This window comes from Pelodiscus sinensis, chromosome 3 (assembly GCF_052426305.1).
Source record: "Pelodiscus sinensis isolate ZL-2025 chromosome 3, ASM5242630v1, whole genome shotgun sequence".
Taxonomy (NCBI): Eukaryota; Metazoa; Chordata; order Testudines; family Trionychidae; genus Pelodiscus; species Pelodiscus sinensis.
The window spans coordinates 121,249,343-121,273,437 of NC_143054.1; the positions used below are offsets into that span (position 1 = coordinate 121,249,343).

The 24,095-nt window shown below is 41.8% G+C and overlaps 1 protein-coding gene across 5 annotated transcripts in view; it reads left to right on the forward strand.

The window, feature by feature from the left end:
• The first annotated feature begins 1,917 nt into the window (after nt 1-1,917).
• The window catches only part of CEP43 (centrosomal protein 43), a 70,408-nt gene continuing 48,230 nt past the window's right edge, over nt 1,918-24,095 (forward strand). The window contains exons 1-9 of one of the 5 annotated variants that reach the window (XM_075924629.2): nt 2,359-2,740; nt 4,683-4,749; nt 8,068-8,121; nt 8,592-8,718; nt 9,886-9,940; nt 10,238-10,310; nt 10,560-10,648; nt 15,408-15,542; nt 20,848-20,922. In XM_075924629.2, the coding sequence (XP_075780744.2) occupies nt 10,292-10,310; nt 10,560-10,648; nt 15,408-15,542; nt 20,848-20,922 (318 nt within the window). In that variant the 5' untranslated portion in view covers nt 2,359-2,740; nt 4,683-4,749; nt 8,068-8,121; ... (1 more) ...; nt 9,886-9,940; nt 10,238-10,291. Of the gene's footprint in view, nt 2,234-2,358; nt 2,741-4,682; nt 4,750-8,067; nt 8,122-8,591; nt 8,719-9,885; nt 9,941-10,237; nt 10,311-10,559; nt 10,649-15,407; nt 15,543-20,847; nt 20,923-24,095 lie in introns of those variants that run through there. The other 4 variants (XM_075924630.2, XM_075924628.2, XM_075924626.2 and 1 more) reach the window with 4 other exon arrangements.

A 24,095-nucleotide genomic window follows, 5' to 3' on the forward strand; every position in this document is an offset into this window, starting at 1 on the left:
GGACAGGGCAAGTGCTGCAGGACCTGCTGACTCAAAGGGGCCCAGAACTCTTCGCTGCCACTGTGGCAGTGGCTGGAGCCCCAGGCATTTTAGATCACTACTGCCAGTTACTATATTTGAATTTTTAAAAAAAGAGGACACTCCTGAGAGGATTAATTGTACACATTAATAGTATATGTTGTATTAATTGTTGTGTACACATTAATACAACAGTGAGTCCCTACATACTGATACAGATACACTCCCTCTGATGTGTAAAAGGGAAGTCAAATCCCTCGGAGCCATTGATTCCCCTATGAGGGGCACGTACAATATACATACATTGCTAATGCTTAGATATATTTGCTATTTGTATAGGAGTAAGACATGACAAAGGTCAAGGCCTGTCACAGGTAATAACTTATAATAAGGAGACGAGGGGAAGTGAAACCAGTCTTCTGTTAAGTAGAGATATGGATATATTCCACATCCTTTAAACTTGTGACCAGCTCAAGCAGGAAAGGAAAAAGGGAAGTATGGCTCACCCATTGTTCAGCAAAAGTGAATGAATGTAACACAGCTGTAGCGGCAAAGTCAGCAAGTAGGCACTGTATTTAACCTCATTTGGAAAATTAACCTGACCTATAGGAATGCTAAACGTCAAAAATGAAGTAACCTATCATGTTAAGGCACCTAAACCAGGAAGGATGTTAACCCTATAAGAACCCCTGCATATGAGATGTTGGGGGTCGGCTCTGCTTTGAACATTGAGTTCCTTAGCCGTACCTTGGTTGCAACCAATAAACTTGAGTTGGACCCAGCCTGAAAGTGTGACTCTCTTCTTGGGGTAAATCAGACTAGCCTCCAAGGGGACGAAACCTTGCAATTTATGCAACACCTCTGAGGAGTGTCCTCTTTTTTTGAAAGTTCTAATATGGTAACCCTAGCAGGCAGTGCACTCTGGATGGTGCTGAGGGGAAGGCACAGTCTGGGTGGTGGTAAGGGCTGGCTGCCCTGTCCTTCTGCTCGAGGACCTACACCTTCCAGGAGCACAGAGCCACCCCCATTCCCACCTTGCCCAGGTGCCTAGCCAATCTGTTCGCTCCCTGTATCCACGTCCACCCTGACTGAATTAGCTCCCACGCTTCTCCCCCATCTCTGGACCCCTTGCCAGCTCTTTTTCTTCCGTTCTTTCTCTTCATACATCTGCGGAAGCGAGGTGCGGCTCAGGAAAGCTTATGTGGAAATCGGATTTTAACGTGCCAGTCAACTCTCAGTTGTGTCTAATACGGTCCGCACGCGTCGCTGGTGAGAAAGCCCAGCATGAATAAAATTCGACACTCACCGCGGGGGGACTCAACAAAGACACCTACTACCTTACCCATTACCAGGATAGCTTCCCCAATTATCACCTCTAATCCCATTAGCTCACAGACATCTACCTTTCCCCACCTCTAATATCACTAACTCACATTTACCTTCCTTCCCCCTGCATCCCCCTTCTGTTCTGAAATGTGATTTGTCCTTTTCATATTTGTTCATTTTTTTAAATTGTATCCTTTGGTATATATGGTTGTGACTATTTTCTTCCACTATTTGATCTGAGGAAGTGGGTCTGGCCCACGAAAGCTCATCATCTAATAAACCATCTTGTTAGTCTTTAAAGTGCTACATAGTCCTGTAATGTGTTTCCGCAGCATGAGGCACCGCCATTAATGAACGGGAAGGGGGCATGGCCGGGTGACACGGTCTGGTTGCGCGGGGCTCGCCCGGGCCCTGCCCGTCCTAGCCAGCGCCGCCCGCCCCAACGCTCCCTGCGCTACCGCCACAAAAACGGCGGGAAAACAGCCCCCCACGGCCGCAGCGCCACAGCCCAGCCTCTGACCCAGCCCCGCCCCCTCCCTTTAAACCTCCCGCGCCCTCCAGCCAATCGCGGCGCTGCCCGTTAGCACCCGCACATTCCACGCGCCCGGGCTCGAGAGCGGCCCTGACCAGCCCCGCCCCCACCTGACCAGCCGCCACCTCTCGGGGGCCCAGTGAGTCTACCCGGCCCGTGCGCGCTCCCCTCCAGCCGGCCCTGACGTCAGCGCCTCTTTTTCTTCCCCGCCGCGAATCTGCCCGCGCCGTCCCGCCGCTAACGTAGTTTGGGCGGTTGTCAGGGAGAAACAAGATGGCGGCGGCGGAGGAGGACACGGAGCTGCGGGACCTCCTGGTGCAGACGCTGGAGAGCAGCGGGGTGCTCAATAAAATCAAGGTACTCGCGGCGGCGTTGCTCCCTGGCGCGCGCGGCACATGCGTGTGCTGCAGGGCGGGGGGCGAGCGCGAGGCGGTGCCAACTGCACTAACGGCACTAACCGCTACTGCGCCCGCCCCGCGCTGTGAGGCGGGGCCGGGGACTCCGCTCGCTTCTTCCTGCGCCGCCCTCACCCCCGCTGGGAGCTGGGGCTGGGCCCAGCCGGCGCCGCCCCTGGGAGGCCGGGACGCTATCGCGCCTCTTGTTTGGCCCACGGGGCCGCCTGGCCTGGCCTGGTCGAGTTTCGCTTTGCGCCTGACGCTGCGCTCGCGGCGTTGGGGGCGAGTTTGCTCCCTAGGCTCGCGTGGCAGCTCTGGGCCCGGGGCGCCCCTGCAAAGCTAAAGCCCCCAGTCAATTCTTGGCTTCCCCGTGGGTCTGCAGTGAGCTGGAGCCTTGCAAATGCTGAGACACAGTTTGGGCAGGGCTGAAATACGGTGGAAGCCTGTGCACGTTAGGAGGAAAAGCCAGGTGTAGCTCGGTTTGGGATAGGCATGTAAAAATAGTAATAGATTTCGTGGTTAAAGGTGTTGCAGCAGATGTAGGGGTAGGGAGAGAGGTGTTAAGAGGGCTCCCCATAGAAGGTCCCATGGGTCCCTAGCCCCCTTAGACTGCTGGCCTCGTGCTCCCTACCAGAGTTTAACAGGATCTGATTAAACTCATCCATCCCTGGTTTAGGATTAGCTCAGGGGTGGGTAAGAAATGGCCTTCCAAGCTGTTTGATCTTCCACACCCCTCCACCCCCAGGCTAATTGAGACTAGGGGGCGATGGGGAGTGTGCAAAGTTAAGTGGCACTGCAGAAGTAGGGCTGGGAGGAACTAGCTTTTAAGCGACTCCCCCCAGCATGGGTCCTGCATTTCCTCTTCTTCCCCACTCCCCGCCCTCCTTGCTGCCTCTGGGGGAGGGAGACTTCGGGGCCTCGGGGTGGAGGAACATGCAAACTCTCCTCCTGTTGTCAGGGATGCGCAGTGCCAGAGGGAACTGCCAGCTATCCAAAATGGCTGGCAGTTCCCTCTGGGCACCTTGCAACCCTGGCTGGGGGAGGGGAAGGAGACCCAGGCCCCATGGGGGAGCATGCAAAATCTCTCCCCGCAAGTGGTGCCTGGAGGGAACAGCTCCTCCGCCTGAGGGCCCGTGACCACTGCCAACATCAGTGAAGTGGTCCCTTTACAAAAATTGCCTGGATCAGCCTTGTAACATGGCTGTAGGACTAGGCCTGTGCCTGGCTATAAAGCTGGTTCTAGCCCATTCTAGGGATTCGTCAGACAAGAAACTTAGTCTTCAATTTGGACCAGTGTAGAGGTATGCTATCAACAAAGAGCAAAATCCATTCTTTATCTAGTCACTCATGCAGTTGGGCTGTGTCTACACTGGCGCGATCTTGCACCAAAGCTGCTGCTTTAGCCCAAAAACATGCCTGTCTACACTGGCGGGGAGTTCTTGCGCAAGAACACTGATGTGTGAAATCAGTGCTTCTTGTGCAAGAACTCTGATGCTCCCACTCAGGAATTAGCTTTCTTGCGCAACTGTTCTTGCGCAAGAGGCCAGTGTAGACAGGCAACATGAATTTCTTGCGCAAGAAAGCCCGATGGCTAAAATGGCCATCAGAGCTTTCTTGCGCAAGAGAACGTCTACACTGGCACGGATGCTTTTGCGCAAAAGCACATCTCTTGTGCAAAGGCACATGCCAGTGTGGATGCTCTCTTGTGCAAATACTAAGAACTCTTGCATTAAAGAGTATTTGCGCAAGATCATGCCAATGTAGACATAGCCTTGGAGTGTAAAATTATCATCAAAGGATTTATTTGGGTAAATGTAAGGGACTAGAAAAGCCAGACTTTAAAAGTCAGTAGTGGTCAGGTCACTGCCTTTAAATTCCACTTAATTTGTTCAGATACATGTCACACTTCAAGCAAAAATGTCCAATTGAAACATTACTGTCCCCTGTAGTTTGACATAAATATGGTATTTTTACTTTCCTTTCTTAAATTTCATTAATGAATTAAAAGAGTTCACTGTATAAAAGACAGCATGTAATTAGAGTTGATTATAGTGTAGTCACTCATAGTAGTCACTAATTCAATTGAGTTTCTTATGTAAAACCTTCCTTTCTGGGTTTATATATCCTTACATAAACCTTTCCATTTTAGAGTACTGCAAGTTATAAATAGGCTTGGAATGTTTTGATTTTTATCCCGTGAATGTTGATAAACCTTGATTTCACCAACATACACAAACAAAAATATTTTTATCCATAACTGAAATTAACAATTAGAAAAATGCTGCTTGAAAACTGATTAGAGTTTAGGTTTAGTATGTTTACTCTGTGTTTTGAAATGTTTTGTTTTAATGTTATACAATTTTGTTTTCATGTTGATGCTTACTGTTGTTCTTTGATCATTTATTTTTCAGTCTTTAATCTATTTAACTTTGAAAATTGCATGATTTATGAAGTTTAAAAATACACATTGGATTTGAGGTAAAATCATTGGGAAAATTGAATTCTGCCAAGCATATCTACAATGCAAAAACAGTAACTGATATTGTTAAATGAAGCTGGCCTTGATTGAGATAAAAGTAGCAAGAGACTCCTGGAAATATACACTGCATTCTACTCTTCACTTGGTCCCTCTGCCATTTACAGTGACTTGTAAATGGTTCCTGCACCTACTTGTAGCTTACTTTTTTGTCCCTAACGCTAGGCTTTCTTGAAATTCACAGTTTTTATTTCTTAAACACAATAGTCTAAATGGCCATATAATAGCAGCCATCTGAATGGGAGTAAGCGTGGACTTTTGATAGGTAGTTGTAATTTCTGGGAGTTATGCTGCTTTTATTGATGTGATCTACTTTGATAGGAATTTCAAGTTTTACATTATGCATAAGGATTTTTTTCTCACGGTGGATTAAATATAATGATGCTCAATGCATTGATTGAGTATTGTATGCATGGTTAGTTTTTATTTTAACAACACATAAGTTAGGGAATACAAGCTATGCTCAGACATTGCATGCTGTGGGGAAGAGGGGCTGTGTGTAACCTTGTATGTTAAGTGATGAGTCAAAGCTCATTGGTCAACTGTGTACAATGATACATGTTCATATCCTTAATTTCTACACTGGCAGATATTTAAACGTGTGTAACATATAATTTACAATTTTTTCTTTTAAATTGAAATATATAACATTAGTGTTCATAATCCATGATCATAACAGTTAATATTCAAAACTACCCACATGTATTTTCCTTCCTTTTTCTTCATGTATTCTTTTGATGTTTCTACAAAAGACTTCTACACATTGGTTCTCTTATTGCTTGTTTCCATTAAGACTGACTGTATATTGTGTCCTGTACACAAACAAAAGATGTGGACCCTGTTTTGAAGAGCTTGTGCTTCTGCTTTCAGGGAGACAGTCTTAATATGAAAAAGAAGGGCCTCTATTCTTTCTTTCCTCATCCCTCTTCCCCATATCCTGCACTATATTCTGACTGGATAGGACTTGTTCAGAATCATATTATGGTACTTTAGTTGGGTGAAATGGCACTAGTGACGTGGAATTTGTAGCAGTTGCAACATGTCTTGGTCATAGCAACAAGAGAGGGATTCTTTTGACAGTATAAAGGTAACAGCACCTTGTTCAGTAAGTTTTATTAGTTCAGCCTAAACTAATTGGACAGTTGGCAACAGGATTGCCACAACAGAGGGTAAAAATAAAATTATTAAAATGATATAATGTTGATTCTTATTAATTTTAAAAGTACTAACTAGCTTCCACAGCTGCTTCTGTCACATTTCATGGCAACTGTGCCTGTATTCTTCCTTCATGGTCTATGAATGGCACCCACTCTTAGTACCAGGTTCATCAATTATCACCTGTCTTGAGAAGAGACCTGAGGGTCTCTCCCTCTTGACCAGGTGTGTGTGTGTGTGTGTGTGTGTGTGTGTGTGTGTGTGTGTTTTTTCCAGGGCTCTATGGTTTCTTGTGGTGTCACTAGCAAGCCATGCTGCCTAAACAGGCCAGCATCTATACAGCCTGTCTCTGACTTACGAACCGGTTACGGACCAAGCAGTTGGTTGTAACTCGGTTTGTTCATAAGTCGGAACCCTTTGAGTTACACACGACCGCGCTATTCGTAAGTGCGGATTGCATTTGTAACTCGGGGTCCGCCATTTACGACACTTTTGGTCATAACTGCCAACAGTCGTAAGTCGACCGTTGGCAACTCGGGTACCAGCTGTATCTATATTTTTCTTTAAAGACTGAAAGTAGCTGTGATTGCCAGCAGTCACAGGTTACCACACAACTATTTCTAGAAAGCAAATTTATTCTTAAGGCACAAGGAACACAGAGAAAACACATTACAAACAATAAAAGAATCTATACCCGTGTTCAGAAGCTTATCTGAGATCACTCCCCACCTAACCCAATAAAGATTTTTGGTAGAAGTCAGTCCCTCAGACTCAGCCAATGGGTTTTCTATGGTTACAGTTTAGTAATAGCCTGAGCTCAGAACAAGCATCACCATGAATAAGTTGGTCTTGTCTTTATTTAGCTTGAGCTTTTGCTTTTGAGACTCTGCGAACTCATAATCAGTACACCATGGTTGTCTGTTCGGGGAGTAGTTTCAAAAGGTTGTTTTTTTGCATAACTGGAGGTGGGGAATTTGCGTTGACTTCCCCCTAGATATTTCCTCAAGCAAACTACTTGAGGATGGTTGTCTCAGAAGTTTCTTCTTGTCTGACACATTGTTCTTTGTAGTCTTTTTGAAGTTCATAACACCTCATGAGATTCTCACACTGTCTGCCTGCTAGGGGAAAGGTTAAATGGCTTGGGCCAGAAAAGTATAATACAATGGACCCCAGAAATAATTAAATTTGATAAGGTCTCCCAAGAGTACTGTAGACAAGATTGTATCTCATGCCTTCTGTCAAGGCTGTTCCCCACTCCGGCACAATGAATGCAGAAGTTGTGGACCTGCAAGAGAGCACCACAACCTTGCCTCTACAGACTCTGGTACAAAAACTTCCCCTGCAAAATCCTAATACTGCCACCATCAAGTGCTTTGAACCCACAAACATGGGTGAACACTTGAAACCAACCCCAAGGGTACTCCAATCTCTTTTTCCCCCAAAAAAAGATATAAAAGAGGCTTTTGGTATAAAAAAGATTTGGAACCACTGATTTAATAAGCCATATACAGTGGAATCTTACACCAGAGAGTTATGAAGTGTCAGCTTAACTACACATCTCATTTGAAATCTGAAGTGTGCAATCAGGCAACAGCAGTCAGAGAAAAGCAAGTACAGTACTGTGCTAATTGTAAACTACTGTAAAAAAGGGGGGGGAGTTTTAGAAGAAAATTGATACGGTAAGGAAACTTTCATTTAAATTAAGCATTTTTTTCTGTACAGTAAAGTTTCAAAACTGTATTAAGTCAATGTTGATATATAAACTTCTGAAAAAACAAGCATAACAAAATCATATGAAAATTTTAGAGTAATGAACAACTTCCAAAGATGTTTGTAACTGAGGTTCTACTATAGTTCACATTACTTTTCTTCTTGTTTCTTCCCTTTTTCAGATTGAAAACTCTTATTTCTCTTTTCCAAGATGTTTCATATAGCTTTCGTTTAATATAATGAAGGCATTTAAGTGTATTAAAATCAATATAAGTGCCTCAGGAAGAAGCTGGGTCCAGTTTAAGAAAATACCTGACTGCCTAGTTGCTTGTTTATGTTCAAATTGTGGAGAGAAAACAGTGACTACAAAAGTATTGTTTTTTTTAATTTGGTAGGCAGAACTACGAGCAGCTGTATTTTTGGCACTTGAAGAGCAAGAAAAAGTAGAGGTAAAGAGATAAAATAATGTGATTTCTATTTCAGCTTTCAGTGAATATTTAGTCAATAAAAATACAAATAATTTCATGGGGTTGTATTTATTTATTTTATCTATTTATTTATTTTGTCAATTTGCCAAAATACGGAGCTATCCTTAAATTCTTACTGATTGGCAACAGGATCAAGCTTTGCAGATAACAGAAATATCAAGTTTTTACTAACAGTGACATGAAGTGTTGGAATTTATATATGTATTGTATTTATAAGCTTTGTATAGTGTCATAACATCTCATTTAGAAATGGTTAACTCTCTTGGGTAAAATATTGATCTTGGCTAGATTTCAAATAGCATGTTATCCAGTTGCCTGGAATGACTCTGAAGAGGATAGGAAAGAGAGTAGGTGGATGAATTAATACGTTTTCTTGGACAAATATCTGTTGTGGAAAGAGACAAGCTTATGAGTTTCTCATGTCCCTGAAGAATAGCTCTGTGACCCTCAGAAGATTCTCTTCCACGATAGTTCACCCACTTGGACTCAGAATATGATGGAGATTAACACAGCTGCAACAACACTACAAACATCTAAAAAGATACTCCAGTGAATCAAGTGTGTGTTGATAAATTCTTTTAAAATGTTTCTTTTTGACATAGTATTATATCAGATCATAATAGACTTCTGAAATGTAAAAGATGGAAATGCTTTCAAAAGTCCTATTATGAAAAATTAGTGAAGTCATGCCATTGCCAGGAGTACTTCAGCATTTAAAAAAAAACCTAAAGATACTTTATAAGTTTACTCATATATAAGCTTACATTTAAAATTAGAACCTCTGAATTCTAAATTTAAGTTCAAGAAAAAAATTCTCTTTTGTATATTTCTGTACTGCTTGTGTCTCGACAGGAACAGTTGACTTAAATCTGTGGTATCCAACATGCTAGCCACTAGCCACATGTGACTATTTGGCCAGTTGAGTGTGGCTAGGTTGCTATAGCAGTAGCTACTATAGTGGCTACTGTTTCAGAACTGGTTGGACACCACAGACTTAGACAAATGCTATTCCTGGAGATGTACGGGCATCGTTATTAGGCTGATGCATATTTTGGTATGCTGGTAATCTTGGTGTAGAATTAGGTGTTCTTGAAATTAATTTTTTCAGACCAAAACTTGCAAGTTAATTTCTCCTTGATTTTAAAATGTAAGTTAAATAGAACAGATCTAGTAGGCAAAAATAGCACTTCCATGCTTGCAAGAAGGTATTGCGCAAAAAAAATGAAATTACAATTATTACTTAGTAATTCGTTGTTAACTCATAGTTAGTTTGTATTTTGCCTGAAGAATCTTCCAGTTCCGTTCTCAAAAACGGCGAGTGCAGAATAGTTGGAAAAATTCTATTTTTTTTTTTTCAGGAATTTGTTAGCAGTTGAGTGAAACTTGTAATTTTTTTGAACTGCATGGAAAACATAAACATTTGTTACCTCCTGAGACTATTCCTGGCTATATTAATATTTTTATAGACAAACTATAATCCATAGGGGTTGGTAACAGAAATATTAAGGCAGCCTTAATTATGGTAATCTAAATATACTATTCTACTAATTACAGTTATTCTACTTAGTATAAAAGTACATATTATTTGGTAAAAATGAATTGTATATGCTGGGTATTATACTAGTAAGGCCTGTATACCCACAACTCTTGATGAAGTGTTACAATTTCTTTGCAGTCCAGGGACATGCTTATTAATTGTCCTCTTGGTTTTTCATCTTTTGACAGAACAAAACACCCTTGGTAAATGAAAGCTTGAAAAAGTTTCTAAATACAAAAGATGGTAAGCTCTTCCCTGTTCATTAACTTATCCATTCCTTGAGTATCGAAAAATATTTTAAAGCAAAGGGAGGTAAAGCTGTTTGCTCCTGTTTTTGTAATATGGTCCTAATGTTGGTCATAAACAGATTTGCAGTAAAGATAGTAGCCAGTCTTGGTCCTCTTAAGTAAATTTCAAAACTATGATTGCATGCACTGAAGTCAGGATTGTGTTTTAAAGTTTAATATTTAGTTTATTGCCATAGTCTCAGTTGAGAGGACCAATTTCTGTGTTTTCATTTTGTTATTTTTTGATTTACAGTAACTCAGATGAGTCTTTTTAGAGCAATAGGAAACAGCAGCCTGACGCTGTAATATGAAAGTAGACTATAGAGGTGAGCATTAAAAGTGTGTGTGGGACAGAAACCAAGATTAAGGTGTCTGAGCTAGATTTTTTTTTAGGAGGTTAATTAGGGCCTTGAGTTTTGCTTCAGCAGTTTTGGTTTAATTTTAAGTGTCTTCATGATTTGGACTGAGGATTTGGAAATACCTAAATCACACACATCTTTAAAAATCAAGTCCTTTAATATTAGAGAATTTAATTCTGTTCGGAGTATCACATTTTTTTCCTATTTTCTTTTTAGGTTGCTTGGTTGCTAGTCTTGTTGCAGAATTTCTTCGATTTTTCAATCTTGACTTTACACTGGCAGTTTTTCAGCCTGAATCGAGCACAGTAAGAAAGATACTCTTTTTAATCATATGCTAACTTGACTGGTACAATTTAAATGAACAGATATAGATGCTTTATTAGATTTGGTTTGGTCTATCCAGTTAATCAAATTTATGTTGAAAATCTGCTGGAACGTAATATTGTATGCCTGCACTATCACAAGCCATAGACTGTTTCAAGTAGAGAAAAGCATGGTTATGTAACTGATAATTCTCTTGTTGTTGTTTTTTAAGTTGATTCTGCTAAAACCTAAGTGCTTCATCAATTCTTTTCTACCTCTGTCATTTTTAAATAAATTGGTTTTGTCTCTGGAATCAAATTATAACATTCCTTTGCACAGTGTGCCAAATTTCACATGTCTTCATCAGTGCAGCAATACTGAATTGAGAGTGAAATAAAGTGGCTCTACTCTAAGGTCATGTCTACACTAGGAAATTATTTTTAAATAATGATTCCAGAAATAACTATTTTGAAATGGCATGCCCATGCTACAGGGAAGCTTCAAAATTAGTTTGTCAGGCTCCCTTAACATGGACGTGCTACCTCAACTTATTGCCCCAGGAAGCACTGGAGAGTAATTACTTGGAGTGACTTTGGGGTGTAGTTATTTCAAAATAGCAGCAGTGGAACATCCACGCTGTCATTATTTCAAAATAAATGTTTTTCCTCACAGAAAGCAGGCGTTGTTATTTTGAAATAACCAGCCTGTTGATTTGAAATAAGTGTAGACCCAGAGCTGAGAGAAACTGGAGGAAAAACAAGTGATTGATTGCATGCAAGTGATTCAAACGCGCTAAGCCAGTGGTTCCCAACCTTTTTGATACACAAGACTAGCAAACTTGTTTACAAACTTTTGGCTGACTGGTATCATTTTATTTGTATATTTGCAAATTCATTATGTAGACGCTAAGTATGAAAATAAAACATTACTGGTCTGCCAAAAGCCCAGCCCCCAGTGCCAACCCTAACCCTAGAGTCCCCCAGTACCAGCCACTGACCCGAATACCCTGTGCCCAGCCTCCCACCCTCAGAGCTCCCCAGTGCCAGCCCCCCATCCCAAACACTTCAGTGCCAGCCCTCCAAACCTTCCCAGTACCAGTCTCCTGTTTCCAGAGCCCCATCGACCTGACCCCCCTCCCCCCCGCCATGCTTGCCCTGCCCCTAAATTCCCCCCACTACTAGCTGAGTTTCCAGAGCCCCCCAGCACTATCCCTACCCCTGGAGCCTCCAGGGCCTGTCCCGTCCCCCTCAATTAGTCCTGTGTTGCTCTCTGTGTTGCAGCGGCTCTGGGCACCACCCAGCACCTCCACTCCTGCTGTGGTTGTTGGGAGAAGCGTGTCCTGCTCTGCCTCTCAGCCAGCCAGTGCCGAGCAGGGGCAGACTCCTCCAGCTGCAGAAGAGCGCTTTCGTGGGTGACGAGGGATGCATAGAGCAGTTTTGCGTGGCCTTCCCACCATGTAGGGAAGTGTTCTTCTGTGGCTGGGAGGAGACCCTGCCTCTGCCTGGCCCTGGTTGGCTGAAAGGCAAGGCAGAACACACCTCTCCCAACACCTGCAGCAAGAGCAGTGTGCCCTGGGCCCCAGACTGGCAGCCAGGGTTCCACAGCCCAGCAGCAGGTTGTAGCCTGGCATTTGGGAACAGCTACACTAAGCAATAAGGTTACATGCTTGAGGCATTGGCCTAGCATTCTGATACAAGAGATGGAGACTAAAAACTGTGTTCTTGTTTTAAAAGTTGGTACTATATTTAGCTATTCCTAATAAACATTTTTTCTATGATCACATAAGGTTGCCAGATGGTTTCAACAAAAATACAAGACACACTTGACATTCCATCACAATCTACATTACATCTTATTTAGAAAATACCGAACATTTATATTTTCTCATTTATTTTTTTCTCAATTTTTCCCCAACAGAGAACTCAAATACTCGACTGTCCAGACACCTGGCAACTCTGATGATCAAATACTTGTATATGACAATTATTTCTAATTGGAAACACTTTTTCTTTTTTTTTAATGTTTATTCCTTTGAAAAGCTCTTTATTTTTATTGATCACTTTTCAGTTATTTAATTTTGAAGAACCCTTGCTAAACTAGTTATTTAAGCCTGAATTTGAGCAGCAATAATTTTTTTTCACTTGTATGGAATATTGATTTAATATCCATTTTAAAAAGTGGTTATTTATAAGGCATTTGTTAATTCAGTTTAGATAAACAGATGCATACTAGGTGCTTTATATTAAATCCTAGTGAAAGGATTTTTGACCTGTTTCACAGAAGAACACTCTTAAGCAATTGACTATCTTTCTCTCTTTGGACTTCATCCTAAATTCACCTAGAATCCGCTGTTGTGTCAAATGTCCTCATCTCCATGTGTATTCAGAATCAGCTTTTATTAAGATTAACATATATATTAGAGAAGTATGTTAAGTATTCCCTAGAAGGTCTATTCTGAAAATGGCACTTGCTTGCTTAACAGTTTGTCTTGGTGCATCTATAGTTAACATCTGCTGAATTAAGTAGCCAAAAATGGTGTTATTATATACTGCATCTGTTGTTAGCCATGCAGAGTGAACATATCTGAGTGTACAAGATGAGTTCTCTTTGTTATCTGTAGGTTTTTTTTCCTCCAGTTAAAATGCAATCTATTATACCTGTGTAAAACTTAGTGAAGGCAGTGGACTTGTACAGATGTCCCCAAAAGCATATTTTGATATTATTAACTCTCAAAACCCAAGTTCAGATTGCGGAGCTGGCATTTTTGAGGTGTGTAAATGGGGGCATATTTGATGAGCTGAATAGAAATAAAATAAAGCATACCATGATGACAGGTTTAGTCCTTTTTCAGGCTGTAATCTATTCTGAGAGAGTTCCTTTCAGTAACTTTCCATGATTTACTATATTTGCTAATGATATTGTTTCCTGGCTGCACACTTTTATGAAGTAATACATTCAGTGTGCAATATTAGTTATTTCTGTAGTAATTTAATGGGACTGAGCATTGATGTTTTATTCCGAAGGTTTTTTGTTTGAGTAAAACTAGGCCTTTATGGACTAAATGATTACAGGCAGTCCCCGGGTTACGTACAAGATGGGGACTATAGGTTTGTTCTTAAGTTGAATCTGTATGTAAGTCGGAACTGGCGTCCAGATTCAGCTGCTGCTGAAACTGATCAGTTTCAACAGTGGCTGAATCTGGACGCCAGTTCTGACTTACATACAGATTCAACTTAAGAACCCCAGGCATCCCCAAGTCAGCTGCTGCTGAAACTGATCAGCGGCTGATTCCAGGAAGCCCTGGGCAGGGGCTTCCAATAGTCAGCCACTGGTCAGTTTCAGCAGCGGCTGACTTGGGGACGCCTAGGGCAGAGCGGCTGGGGTGCTGCTGGGTTGGTCCAGTAGCGCTGCCGCTGGACCAACCCAGCAGCACCCAAGCTGCTCTGCCCCAGGCGTCCTGATTCAGCCACTGCTGAAACTGACCAGCAGTGGCTGAATCAGGACGCCTGGGGCAGAGCAGCTGGGGTGCTGCCGGGTTGGTCCCGTAGCGCCCAGAGCGGTGCTATGGGACCAACCGGCAGCACCCCAGCTGCTGTACCACAGCTGCCCGGAGCAAAGCCACGGAGCATGGGGGCAGCGGGACAGGGGGACGGGGAGCAAAGCGGCGGAACACGCGGGCAGCCCAGACACGTCTGGGCTGTCTGCCGCCCGCGTGCTCTGGGGCTTTGCTCTGCTTTGATCCCCGTCCCCCTGGTCTGCAGACCAGGGGGACGGGGAGCAAAGCCCCGGAGTACGCGGGCAGCAGACAGCCCAGATGCGTCTGGGCTGCCTGCGTGTTCCGCCGCTTTACTTCCTCTCCCTGGTCTGCAGGAGACCAGGGAGAGGGCCCCGTTCGTAAGTGCGGATCTGACATAAGTCGGATCCGCGTAACTCGGGGACTGCCTGTATATAGTTGTGATGGCTCAGCAAGCTGCCAATGTGAAATATATTGGCAATTTTATTCTGTTTTGAATGAGATGATGTCTACATCACAAGTAAAGTTTTGTGTTTAATTTCCTTTTAATGAGAGCTGCTGCCCTCTTCAACATGGTTACCTTAAAATTTAAAAGAGGAAGGATGCTGTTTGTAGCCATTCTATACTCGTGTCTGTAAAACTTGGACAAAACATACTTTTATGTCTCAGCTACGTGTGTAAGAGTTGAATTTAGAGCTACCTTTTGTTCATTTTTAACTGATTTATAAGCTATTATATAAACAGAATAGGACAATTTTTCATCTGGGTCATTATTTAAAATCACACATTTTTTGGATCCATAGCAGTTGGAAATTTAGGGCTTTGATTCTGCATACTGCTCCACATAGGTGAAGCCATATGCTTGTGCAGTTCCACTGAAGTCACTGAAATCCTGCATGGAGGCTGTGGTCCACTTTGTGCTGAGCTTGGTGCATAATCATTGATTGAAGTATGGTATTGACTCAGTTTTAAAAGGTAATAGACTAAACCAACTTGAACGGAACATTATTTTAATTTGAATTGTGTGTTAAGTTACATATAATATTCATATGTTGCATTAAGACTGCATTGTAAATTCTGTAATGTGGTATAAAATAAAATTGCTGTTTAGAGTCAGCTAATCCTGATGTGTAAAAGTGTATACTTGGAAATTCTTGATTGGTTGGTCAAGTTGTTGCTGGGCTAACTCCTGAAAAGTTTACCATTTACATTTGAGTTTAAGATTTGTATATTAATTTTTTTTTCAGCTAAATGGGCTTGAAGGGCGAGAGAATTTAGCTCGGGATTTAGGAATTATAGAAGCAGAAGGTACTGTAGGTGGACCCTTATTGTTGGAGGTGGTCAGAAGATGTCAGCTGAAAAAGGGTTCCAACAGCGGAGAAGTAAGTATTGATAAAATAAACGAGTTACAATATTTTTACAATTTACATTTTTATGTAGTTTATAAATTGCTTGGCTGCTTCTAGAGATGCACCAGTTCTATACTTCGTATGGAAATAGTATTTATAGAGAAAGTTGCCATCAGGGTTTTCATTTCTGGATTTTAGCTCTTAAATGCTATTCTAGGATTTTCCTCAATTCTTAGGGTCTTCAGATAAGTCAAATTACATGTAAATATTTTTATCTTTATTTACCAGGATATTCATCTGTGCAGTGTTTTCACTAGGGATGTAATAGTATAGTCTATAGTTAATGCTATAGACTACATTCATTCCCTTACCCTCAGTCCCTTGCCAGTAATTTTTTTAGCAGGTTAGCCAGCAGCCTGGCTCAGTCCTGGCTCGAACTGGGTTTGGGACCTCCCCCTGCCATGAGCCTGGCTCATTCTTGATGTATGCCAGGTCCAGGACCTACCCCCTGCTGTGGCTCTGCATTTAAAATGTATTAGGAGCCAGGCGGGCAGGCAGCCTGGTCAGTTTAGTCTCACACTTGGTCTGGGAACTCAGACCGCCCATCCTGCTCCCTCCCCCCACCAGGGGCTGCTGCCACCCTGCATTGCTGCCTCTGTATCAGGTGTGGGGCCAAATTGCATTGGCTGTCAGACCCTCCTGGGGACTATAGAATAGGCGAGTAACTGATATGAATTCATCAGGTTAATCGACTATTCAACTAACAAATATTTAACATCCCTAGTTTTTAGTTTTGGGGATTAAGTAGTTTGAGAGTTGTCCTAAAAGAAGAAAAATGGATAAAGCTGCAATAGCAGCAAGGCCAATGCCAGAGTGTGAATTTTTCTCTCATTTTTATTTTAAAAGTCTATGAATATATGGCTTGATTCTGCTCCATTTAACCCCCTGTGAGTTTTGCCATTGACTCCCAATAGGAGCAGGATCATATCCATGAAGAGGATTTTTATTCATCCAATCCAGAAAGAATACTTCAGTATATAAGAGGTGACAGCAATGAGTGAGAAACTTTGTGCGTGCCCTCTTCTCCCCCCCCCTCCCCCCCCAAAAAAAAATTAGTGAACTGAGAATAGTTTCTTTTGGAATGTCTCTTAACTTTATAAGGGGAGGGGAAAGCGTTGCAAGAGTTTTCTCAAAATCTTTTCCAAAAAATGGAGAAACAGGATTCCATTCTGGAAGCTATCAGAGCAACAGTGCTTTGTAAATATGTAGTGAAGATCATATTTTGGCAGACCTCTGCAAAGAAATGGAGATACATCTGAAGCAGGGTGTGGCAGTAGCATATGTAGTTGTAGTTCTTTCATTTCTTGATCTTTGAGAATTTCATGTTTGCACAATTAGGAACTCAAAAGTTTTTTATGGCATATACATCTATTATATATGGCACACATACTATGCTCACTGGTGTATTGGACTGTATGTAGGCACAGATATCCATTTTATTGTAAACAGTAGTCCAAGAGAATGATATAAAACACTAAAATATTTTTTTAAAACCTGCCGCCTTTGTGATAAATTCTTAGATTTTTGTATAGTCTTCAAGACGACAAAGTCATTTATCTTGCCAGACTCCAATTTTAGGTCTATTTCAATTGCACTACATTATGTTCTGCTTTGAGAACTCCTTAACTATTTCTATTGACTATATATTAAGAAATAGTGGTCCCTTTGCAAAACAGATATAGCTTTGCCAGTTTTAACTTCTTTCTCCTTTTAGACAAGATCTGATGGTAGCTAAATGTAAGTTACAGAGAATATAGATAGTTATATATGAAGCTCTGCCCCTTTCTCTCGGCCCATGGTCACCAACCAGTCGATAGCAAGGCGTTCTGGGCCCCTCATTTTCCCCCCACCCCCAAGAAGCCCCACTACCTACCTCCAGTGACAATGGAGGTAGTGGCAGCTTTCCTGCAGGGTGGATGGAAGTTGTGCAGCTGTGCGTCACTTCCAGGGGTTCCGGAAATGTGCTGGCTGCTTCCTTGCCCCAAGTCTGTGGTGTGCTGGGAACTTACCGGGTGAGTCTCGAGAGGCACGCACTGGGACTTCCCTTCTCTGCAGGAGAGAGGGGTCGGGCCCAGACGGGGTGCGCACCGGGGGCTTCCCTGCTCTGCGGGAGGAAGGGGTTGGGCCTGGAGGGGGTACGTGCCGGGGGATTCCCTGCTCCGCGGGAGGCTCACACCGGCCCAGGAGGAGGTGCGTGACAGGGCTTCCTTCCTCCGCAGGAGTGGGTGTTGGCCCCGAGGGGGCACATGACGGGAGCTTCCTTGCTCTGCGGGAGAGGGGAGTCGGGTGCAGAGGGGGCACACAACGGGGGGCTTCCCTCCTTTGAGGGGGGGAATCCTGAGAGGAGGCAGGTGCAGGGGACTCTCTGGCCCCATTGGCACCCTGCCGCAGAACCCTGCCCTCACTGGCACCCTATCCCCTGCCCCAGCACCCACTGGCACCCTTCCCCAGTACCATGTCCCTTGCTCCCACCAGCACAGTTGGGGCCACATTAATGAGGCTGGGGAGGGAGGGGTTGGAGGAGGTGTGGTGTATTTGTTTATTGGTGTGGGGGTTTTTTTGTTTTTGTTTTTTGCATCTCACTTGTGTGGCCCCAACTGACTTTTCTGTGGGTCAGTAACTCCTGACTCAAGACAGGTTCCCTGCCCTTCTCATAAATAAAGACAATGCAGAAATGTTTTATGTTTGACATAGTATTTTATTTAAAAACAAAGCCTGGCCAACAAACTCCCAGTTGGGGCCAAACCCCCATCTGGCCACAGCGCCATAACACTCCTGTGCACCCCCTGCCCCCAGATGCTAGATCTGAGCCTATCATACACTGTAACCCCCTGCCCTGAGCCCCTCACATTCCCTAAACCAAATTCCTGAACCCTCACATCTATAAGCCTGTGGCTTGCTTAGTACCCCAACCCTACATCTGACCTCAACACTGCCTGGCCTGGAGCCCCCTCCCTGAGCCAGTGTCGTCCTTCTCCATCTCCTCCTGTATCCAGATTTCCTCCCAGAGCTTGCACCTCTCAACCCTTTCCACACCCAAATCCCTCATTCCCACCCCAGACCCTACACATCCTGTCTCAACCCAGCGAGGGTACGGCTAGACTGCAGGAGTTTTTCAGGATTCCAGAGATATCCCAGAAAAACTCTTCTGCATCCAGGGATGTGTTTGTTCTTCTGCTTTTTTTTAGTGGATGAGCAAACATGCTCTTTTGGTCATCCCTATATCCCTCTTTCCACGAGAAATAAGGGAGCTTCTAAAAGAAGGGGTTTTCTGACATTTGGTCCAGTCTAGACAGGCCAAATGTTGGAAAAACCTTTCTACAGAAGAATTGGGTGGGAAGCAGCAGTATAATGGTTGAGGATAGCAAGTGATGGAGAGGAGGAGAATAGAGAGGGCGAGGCTTTAAGGAAGGGGTGGGGTGGTAGATCTTGGCTTGCTCTGTCCTTTAAAAAGGGATCTTGGGTGTAAAAAGGTTGGAGACCACTGCTCTAGGCTCTCTCTAACATCAGTTTCTGCTTCTTTTGTTACAATTAACTCACGAGACACTTCAGCTTTACATCATAGTTCCATTGCTCAATGAGAAACAAAAGCAGCAATCCCACAAGCTGTGGTTTTCTATGTGCTTGTTGTCTGGAGATAATCCTTGTTTGCTTAATTTCTTGTAGCCTGTATGTTTGAAGTAAGGCTGGTTGTTAAAATAGGAAAATATGAATATGTAAACTTACCCCCTGTCCCTAGAGTAAACAAATAATGTTTGTTCATTGTGTGAAAAAACACTCCCAGACTGACACAAGTTTTACTGATCAAGCACTTTGTCTGTGGGAGACACTCTCTCAGGCTACGTCTAGACTGCAGGCCTCTTTCGAAAGAGGCTTTTTCGAAAGATAGTTTCGAAAAAGCTTCTTTCGAAAAAGAGCATCTAAACTGCAACCTCTTCTTTCGAAAAACTGAGCCGCTTTTTCGAAAGAGAGCACCCAAGCAGTCTGGATGCTCTCTTTCGAAAAATCCCAGTTTGCAGTCAAGAACGCCTTTTTTCGAAAGATCACTTTCGAAAAAAGGCGTTCTTCCTCGTGAAATGAGGAGTACCGCTGTTGAAAGAAAAGCTGTGTTCTTTCAATTTTAATTTCAAAAGAACATGACTGTAGTCTAGACGCAAGTTAAGTTTTTCGAAAAAAGGCTACTTTTTTTTAAAAAAACCCTGCAGTCTAGACACAGCCTCACTGACAAAACTACCACCCTTCATTGGAGATCTTTTGTCTCTCCTCCTGATAAAATAAAACTGAGTGTTTACCAAGCATAACTTAGAGTGGCACTGTTGTAGCAGTACAGCTGTGCTGTTGAGAGATACATAGTGTAGACATAACCTTGGGAGGGTTTTTTGTTTTGTTTTTACAAAAAGAAATTTCAAAATAGATTTAATTACTAGCATGTCTTTATAAAAGTTGAGAACAGCATTTCATTATGTTTAAGAAAGGAATGAGATTATGTATTACTCTTTAATCAAAAATGTTATAACAGCAATTTAGTATAATAGGTAAAGTATTCAACCATGTGTTAAGAGGATGTAATGATGAATTATTCTGTTGATTGCATCAGGATTAAAAAAAAATCACTGAGATGTAAATCAATATAGTATTTGCTACGTAGTTTCTAATTTAGCTTTAGTCAAACAACAATTCTGAGGGATTAGTGTTTATGCAGTGTACTATGTGTAGTATAAAAGAGATTACTTCTCCCTCTTCTGTCTGGTTAGTGTTTAGCTGACTGATATATCCCTACTTGTAACAAAAAAAATCATATCTGTTAATTTGAAATACTGCTTTTCTGCTTAAACCTGTTGTATTTTTAAATGGAAAATGAAGCGTGTATATGACAAAATACTAGCTTACATAAATATAGTGAAGTTACATGGGATCACCAAATTTAATGGTGTCTGTGCTGTATGCGCAGAGAATGAAACGCAGGTGATAGCATTTATTTTCATTCCTGGTCAGGACAGTCATGTCAAAGAATGAATGTTGTTTGCCAGACTCTCAGAAGTAGTTCATTCAGCCCTTTTGTGGATATGTGTTTGACTACACTCCAATAAACTGGATGGAAGGAAATTTAATTTTAAAATTGCTCTGGCTTGGAATTGCTAAAGTGGCTGCACAACAGCATAATTTGTATGCAGTAAAGGGCAAAAAGTTTTGCGTTCTTCCTCTGTCATCAGTTGGCATTCTGACATAGTCCTACAAAATCTTAAATATGTTGTTTCTTTGTAAAACTTTGGTTTAGGTAGCTCCAGGTCTGTCTGACATGCATTCTTCACTAAACTCACCCGATGCCAGATCAAGTACGCATCCAAGTAAGGTAAGTAAGTTACATAAAAGGAAACACTAATAATGTATGTTTGTGGTTAAAGTGCATTAAAGATGTTTTTATTGTAAAAGACAATTATTGCAGAAATGCTGACGCATTCATTTAACAGCAATCTTTTGATCATCATATTTAGTTGGTTAAGGCTTTGGTCTGTCTTATCCAAACATTTTTGAAATTTAGAAGGGCAGAGCAAATCCTCGTATAGGGACAGTGGATGTTGAAACATTGGCTGTTTGTTTTAATTTGTCAACGGTGCCTTAAATAGGAGATGGCTGCAAAAACTGTTGTGAAGATTGTCATAGGCTGCATTGCTGCATGCTGTTAGATAAGAGGTAAAAAAAATTGGTGTCCATGAAAGCTATAGACATGTCTTACATGTGTTAGGCACAGGATGAAGGGCTAATTGTCACAACTAGTGATGTCAGGAGAAAACACTGTGTTAAACTAGCTCTGTGCTATGTCTGTTCAAAGCACAAAAAAAACCCCTACTCTAGACACTTGTGCTCATCCTGTGTTTATTCACTTACACTTTATTATTGAGGCAGCCCCCCATACTTTAAGAAAATTGGCTTATGAATATGCGTAACTTGACTTATGAATATTGGCTTATGAATATGTGTAACTTGAAGATACTGTACACAATTCCTCATGTAACATGTCAGTTTTTATTTTACAATGGTGAATGTGTATATCCTATTTTTGTGCATGTATCATTCTTGTATGTGAAGTTAGAAATATGATGCATGGATCTGTTTATAATTCTAAATGTATTAATGAGGGCCATTACTGATGCTCTGGAAACTTAATAGCTTGGTGATCAAATCAATGACCGTTAATAGTCTTGTTTGTTTTGTAACCTCAAATTGTGGTTGAGCCCAGAAAGATGTGACCATGCCACCTGGTACTGAAATTCATCTTGAACCTGGTATTTTCCCAAGGGTATATGGGATGCTGAACAAAGGGTTCCTGTCCTGGGGGGAAAGTCTATTTTAGAAGTGGGAAGCAACCAACTTTTGTTTTCAGCTGGTTTTTTTAAACTTCCTGGCCCACCCTAAGGGGATAAAAAGAACTTTGAAAAAGCTGTAGACTCTGGCAGGGTAAAAATCAACTTTGACTCCAAGTTCTTTACCTGAGATAAGAACAGGTGTTTAGGGTAAGAATTTGTATGTAACAAGTTTTTTAGTGGATTACAACTAGCTAAGTATTTTTTTGTTCATTTTAATTTAGTTAGTAACTTAGATCTGGCTGTTTTCATTTGCAACCACTTGAATCCTACTTCTTGTATTTAATAAAAGCACTTTTTTGTTTGTTATAAAGCCCAGTGTAAATAATTGTTACTTGGGAGAGGGGGTAGCAACTACAGTGCATATCTCTCTTTAATTGATAAAGGGGGTGGACCTCCTTATAAGCTTTCTCTATGTAAGAACTTTTACACTTAGTATGACAGATTTATTTGTGGGTTGGGTCCCATTGTAGGTTGGCTTCCTGGATGCTGAGCCTTTATATTTGCACCCTCCTAGAGGTGAACTGTTTCAGTGTCTGTGTTGCTCTGTGGAGGGGGTGGCGGTGATGGCAGCGATAACCCTAACTCTGTGCCTTGTATGGGGGTCGCCAGTGGATCTGGCTCAGCACGTCAGGGTGATAGGGCATCCCAGAGAGCAAGGAGGGTGTCAGTGGCATGATCAGCACACCAAGGGACAATCCAAAGGGGACTTCTGTGATTCACCCTGTCATACATGGATCCCTTTTTAATTTTTATTTTAGATGTGTACAAACTGAAATTAGTTTTGTTGCTTTCCATTTTACTCCAGTTCGGGGGAATTGGAATATAGATATAGAATATGTGAAGTATTGTATTCCAGCAGCAATTTCACTATCACACTGTTGGATTTTCCTCTCAGATATATGTACCAACAATTCTGAATGGCATGTCACATAGAGCTAGTCTCTAGCCTTCTCTTGCTTCCCCAACATACTACAAAATTCAGAACTACAAAAATATAAAATAAAACACACTTTTTGAAAGAAACATTGTGATGAAGGAAGGAGAGTACAATTGTCATAATTGCACTATTCTTTACTATTTTATATACATCTTGTTATGGAAGAGAGAACTCATCATAGAAGCTGCTTAATTGGGACACCCTATGGAATTCCCATAATCTTGATTTAATAGCTGTTTAATTTAAATAGTTTCTCCAAACATTACTCCAAGATTATCACCATATGTTTCTGTAACTTGAATCACTTAACTAATGCTTGGTTTATATGCTTGCTATATTTTTACTACATATATCTCACTTTAAAATGATTTAATTTCCATTTTATTTCAGTTATCAAAACCATTAAAATTTTCATGAACTATACATCTACTGGATATTTTCTGGCTGCCATTACATGGAACAAAGCAAAAGTGGATTATTGAATTTTAACTTTCTTTGACATCTGCATCTCTATTAGGCCAAAAGTCATCCCTACAAAGCATCATTGAGCAAATATTCTTTTAAAGCAACAAAATAGATACTTATTCAGTTGAATATGGAAAACTTGTTTTCAGAACTCCATTACACTAAAGTAAATTTATTAATGCACATCTCAAGTGGCTTCAGCTGCCACTCAAATTTTTTTTAAAGTGTATCTGAATAAGTCATAGTGCAACATTTGTAAATATCTATTTGAAATATCAGGGTTCATAGTAAGAAGAGAATAAAAAGGCTAGTAATAAGGGTGTCTACTTTTGTTTATGAGAGTGGAAATTACAGAAGAGAATTAGGAAAGTCTGTGCCTATTGGAAGCTTCAGTTTGTAATATTCTGCATTGTCGCTTAGTAAACACAAATAAGTCTGTTCAGTGCTGTCTCAGATATCACTGCTTTTTACCAGCTAGTAAACACAGTTTCTTAATTCTGCTTTTAAAAATGTTTTTAGACTTGTCTGTGTCATCTAAGTAACCTTTGTTCAATGTTTGGTGTTCAAAGCACTAGAAAAAGAAAGTTAAAGAAATGTACATAATAGCAAATAAGCTTTAACTTAGAAAGCTAACGTTCTTCTTCGAGTGGCTCCGTGGGTGCTCCACTCTAGGTGTCGGGTCCATCCCGGCGCCACTGGTCGGAAGTTTTCAGAGCCACCTTCGGCCGGTCTGTGCATGCCCCCTGCAGCACGCGG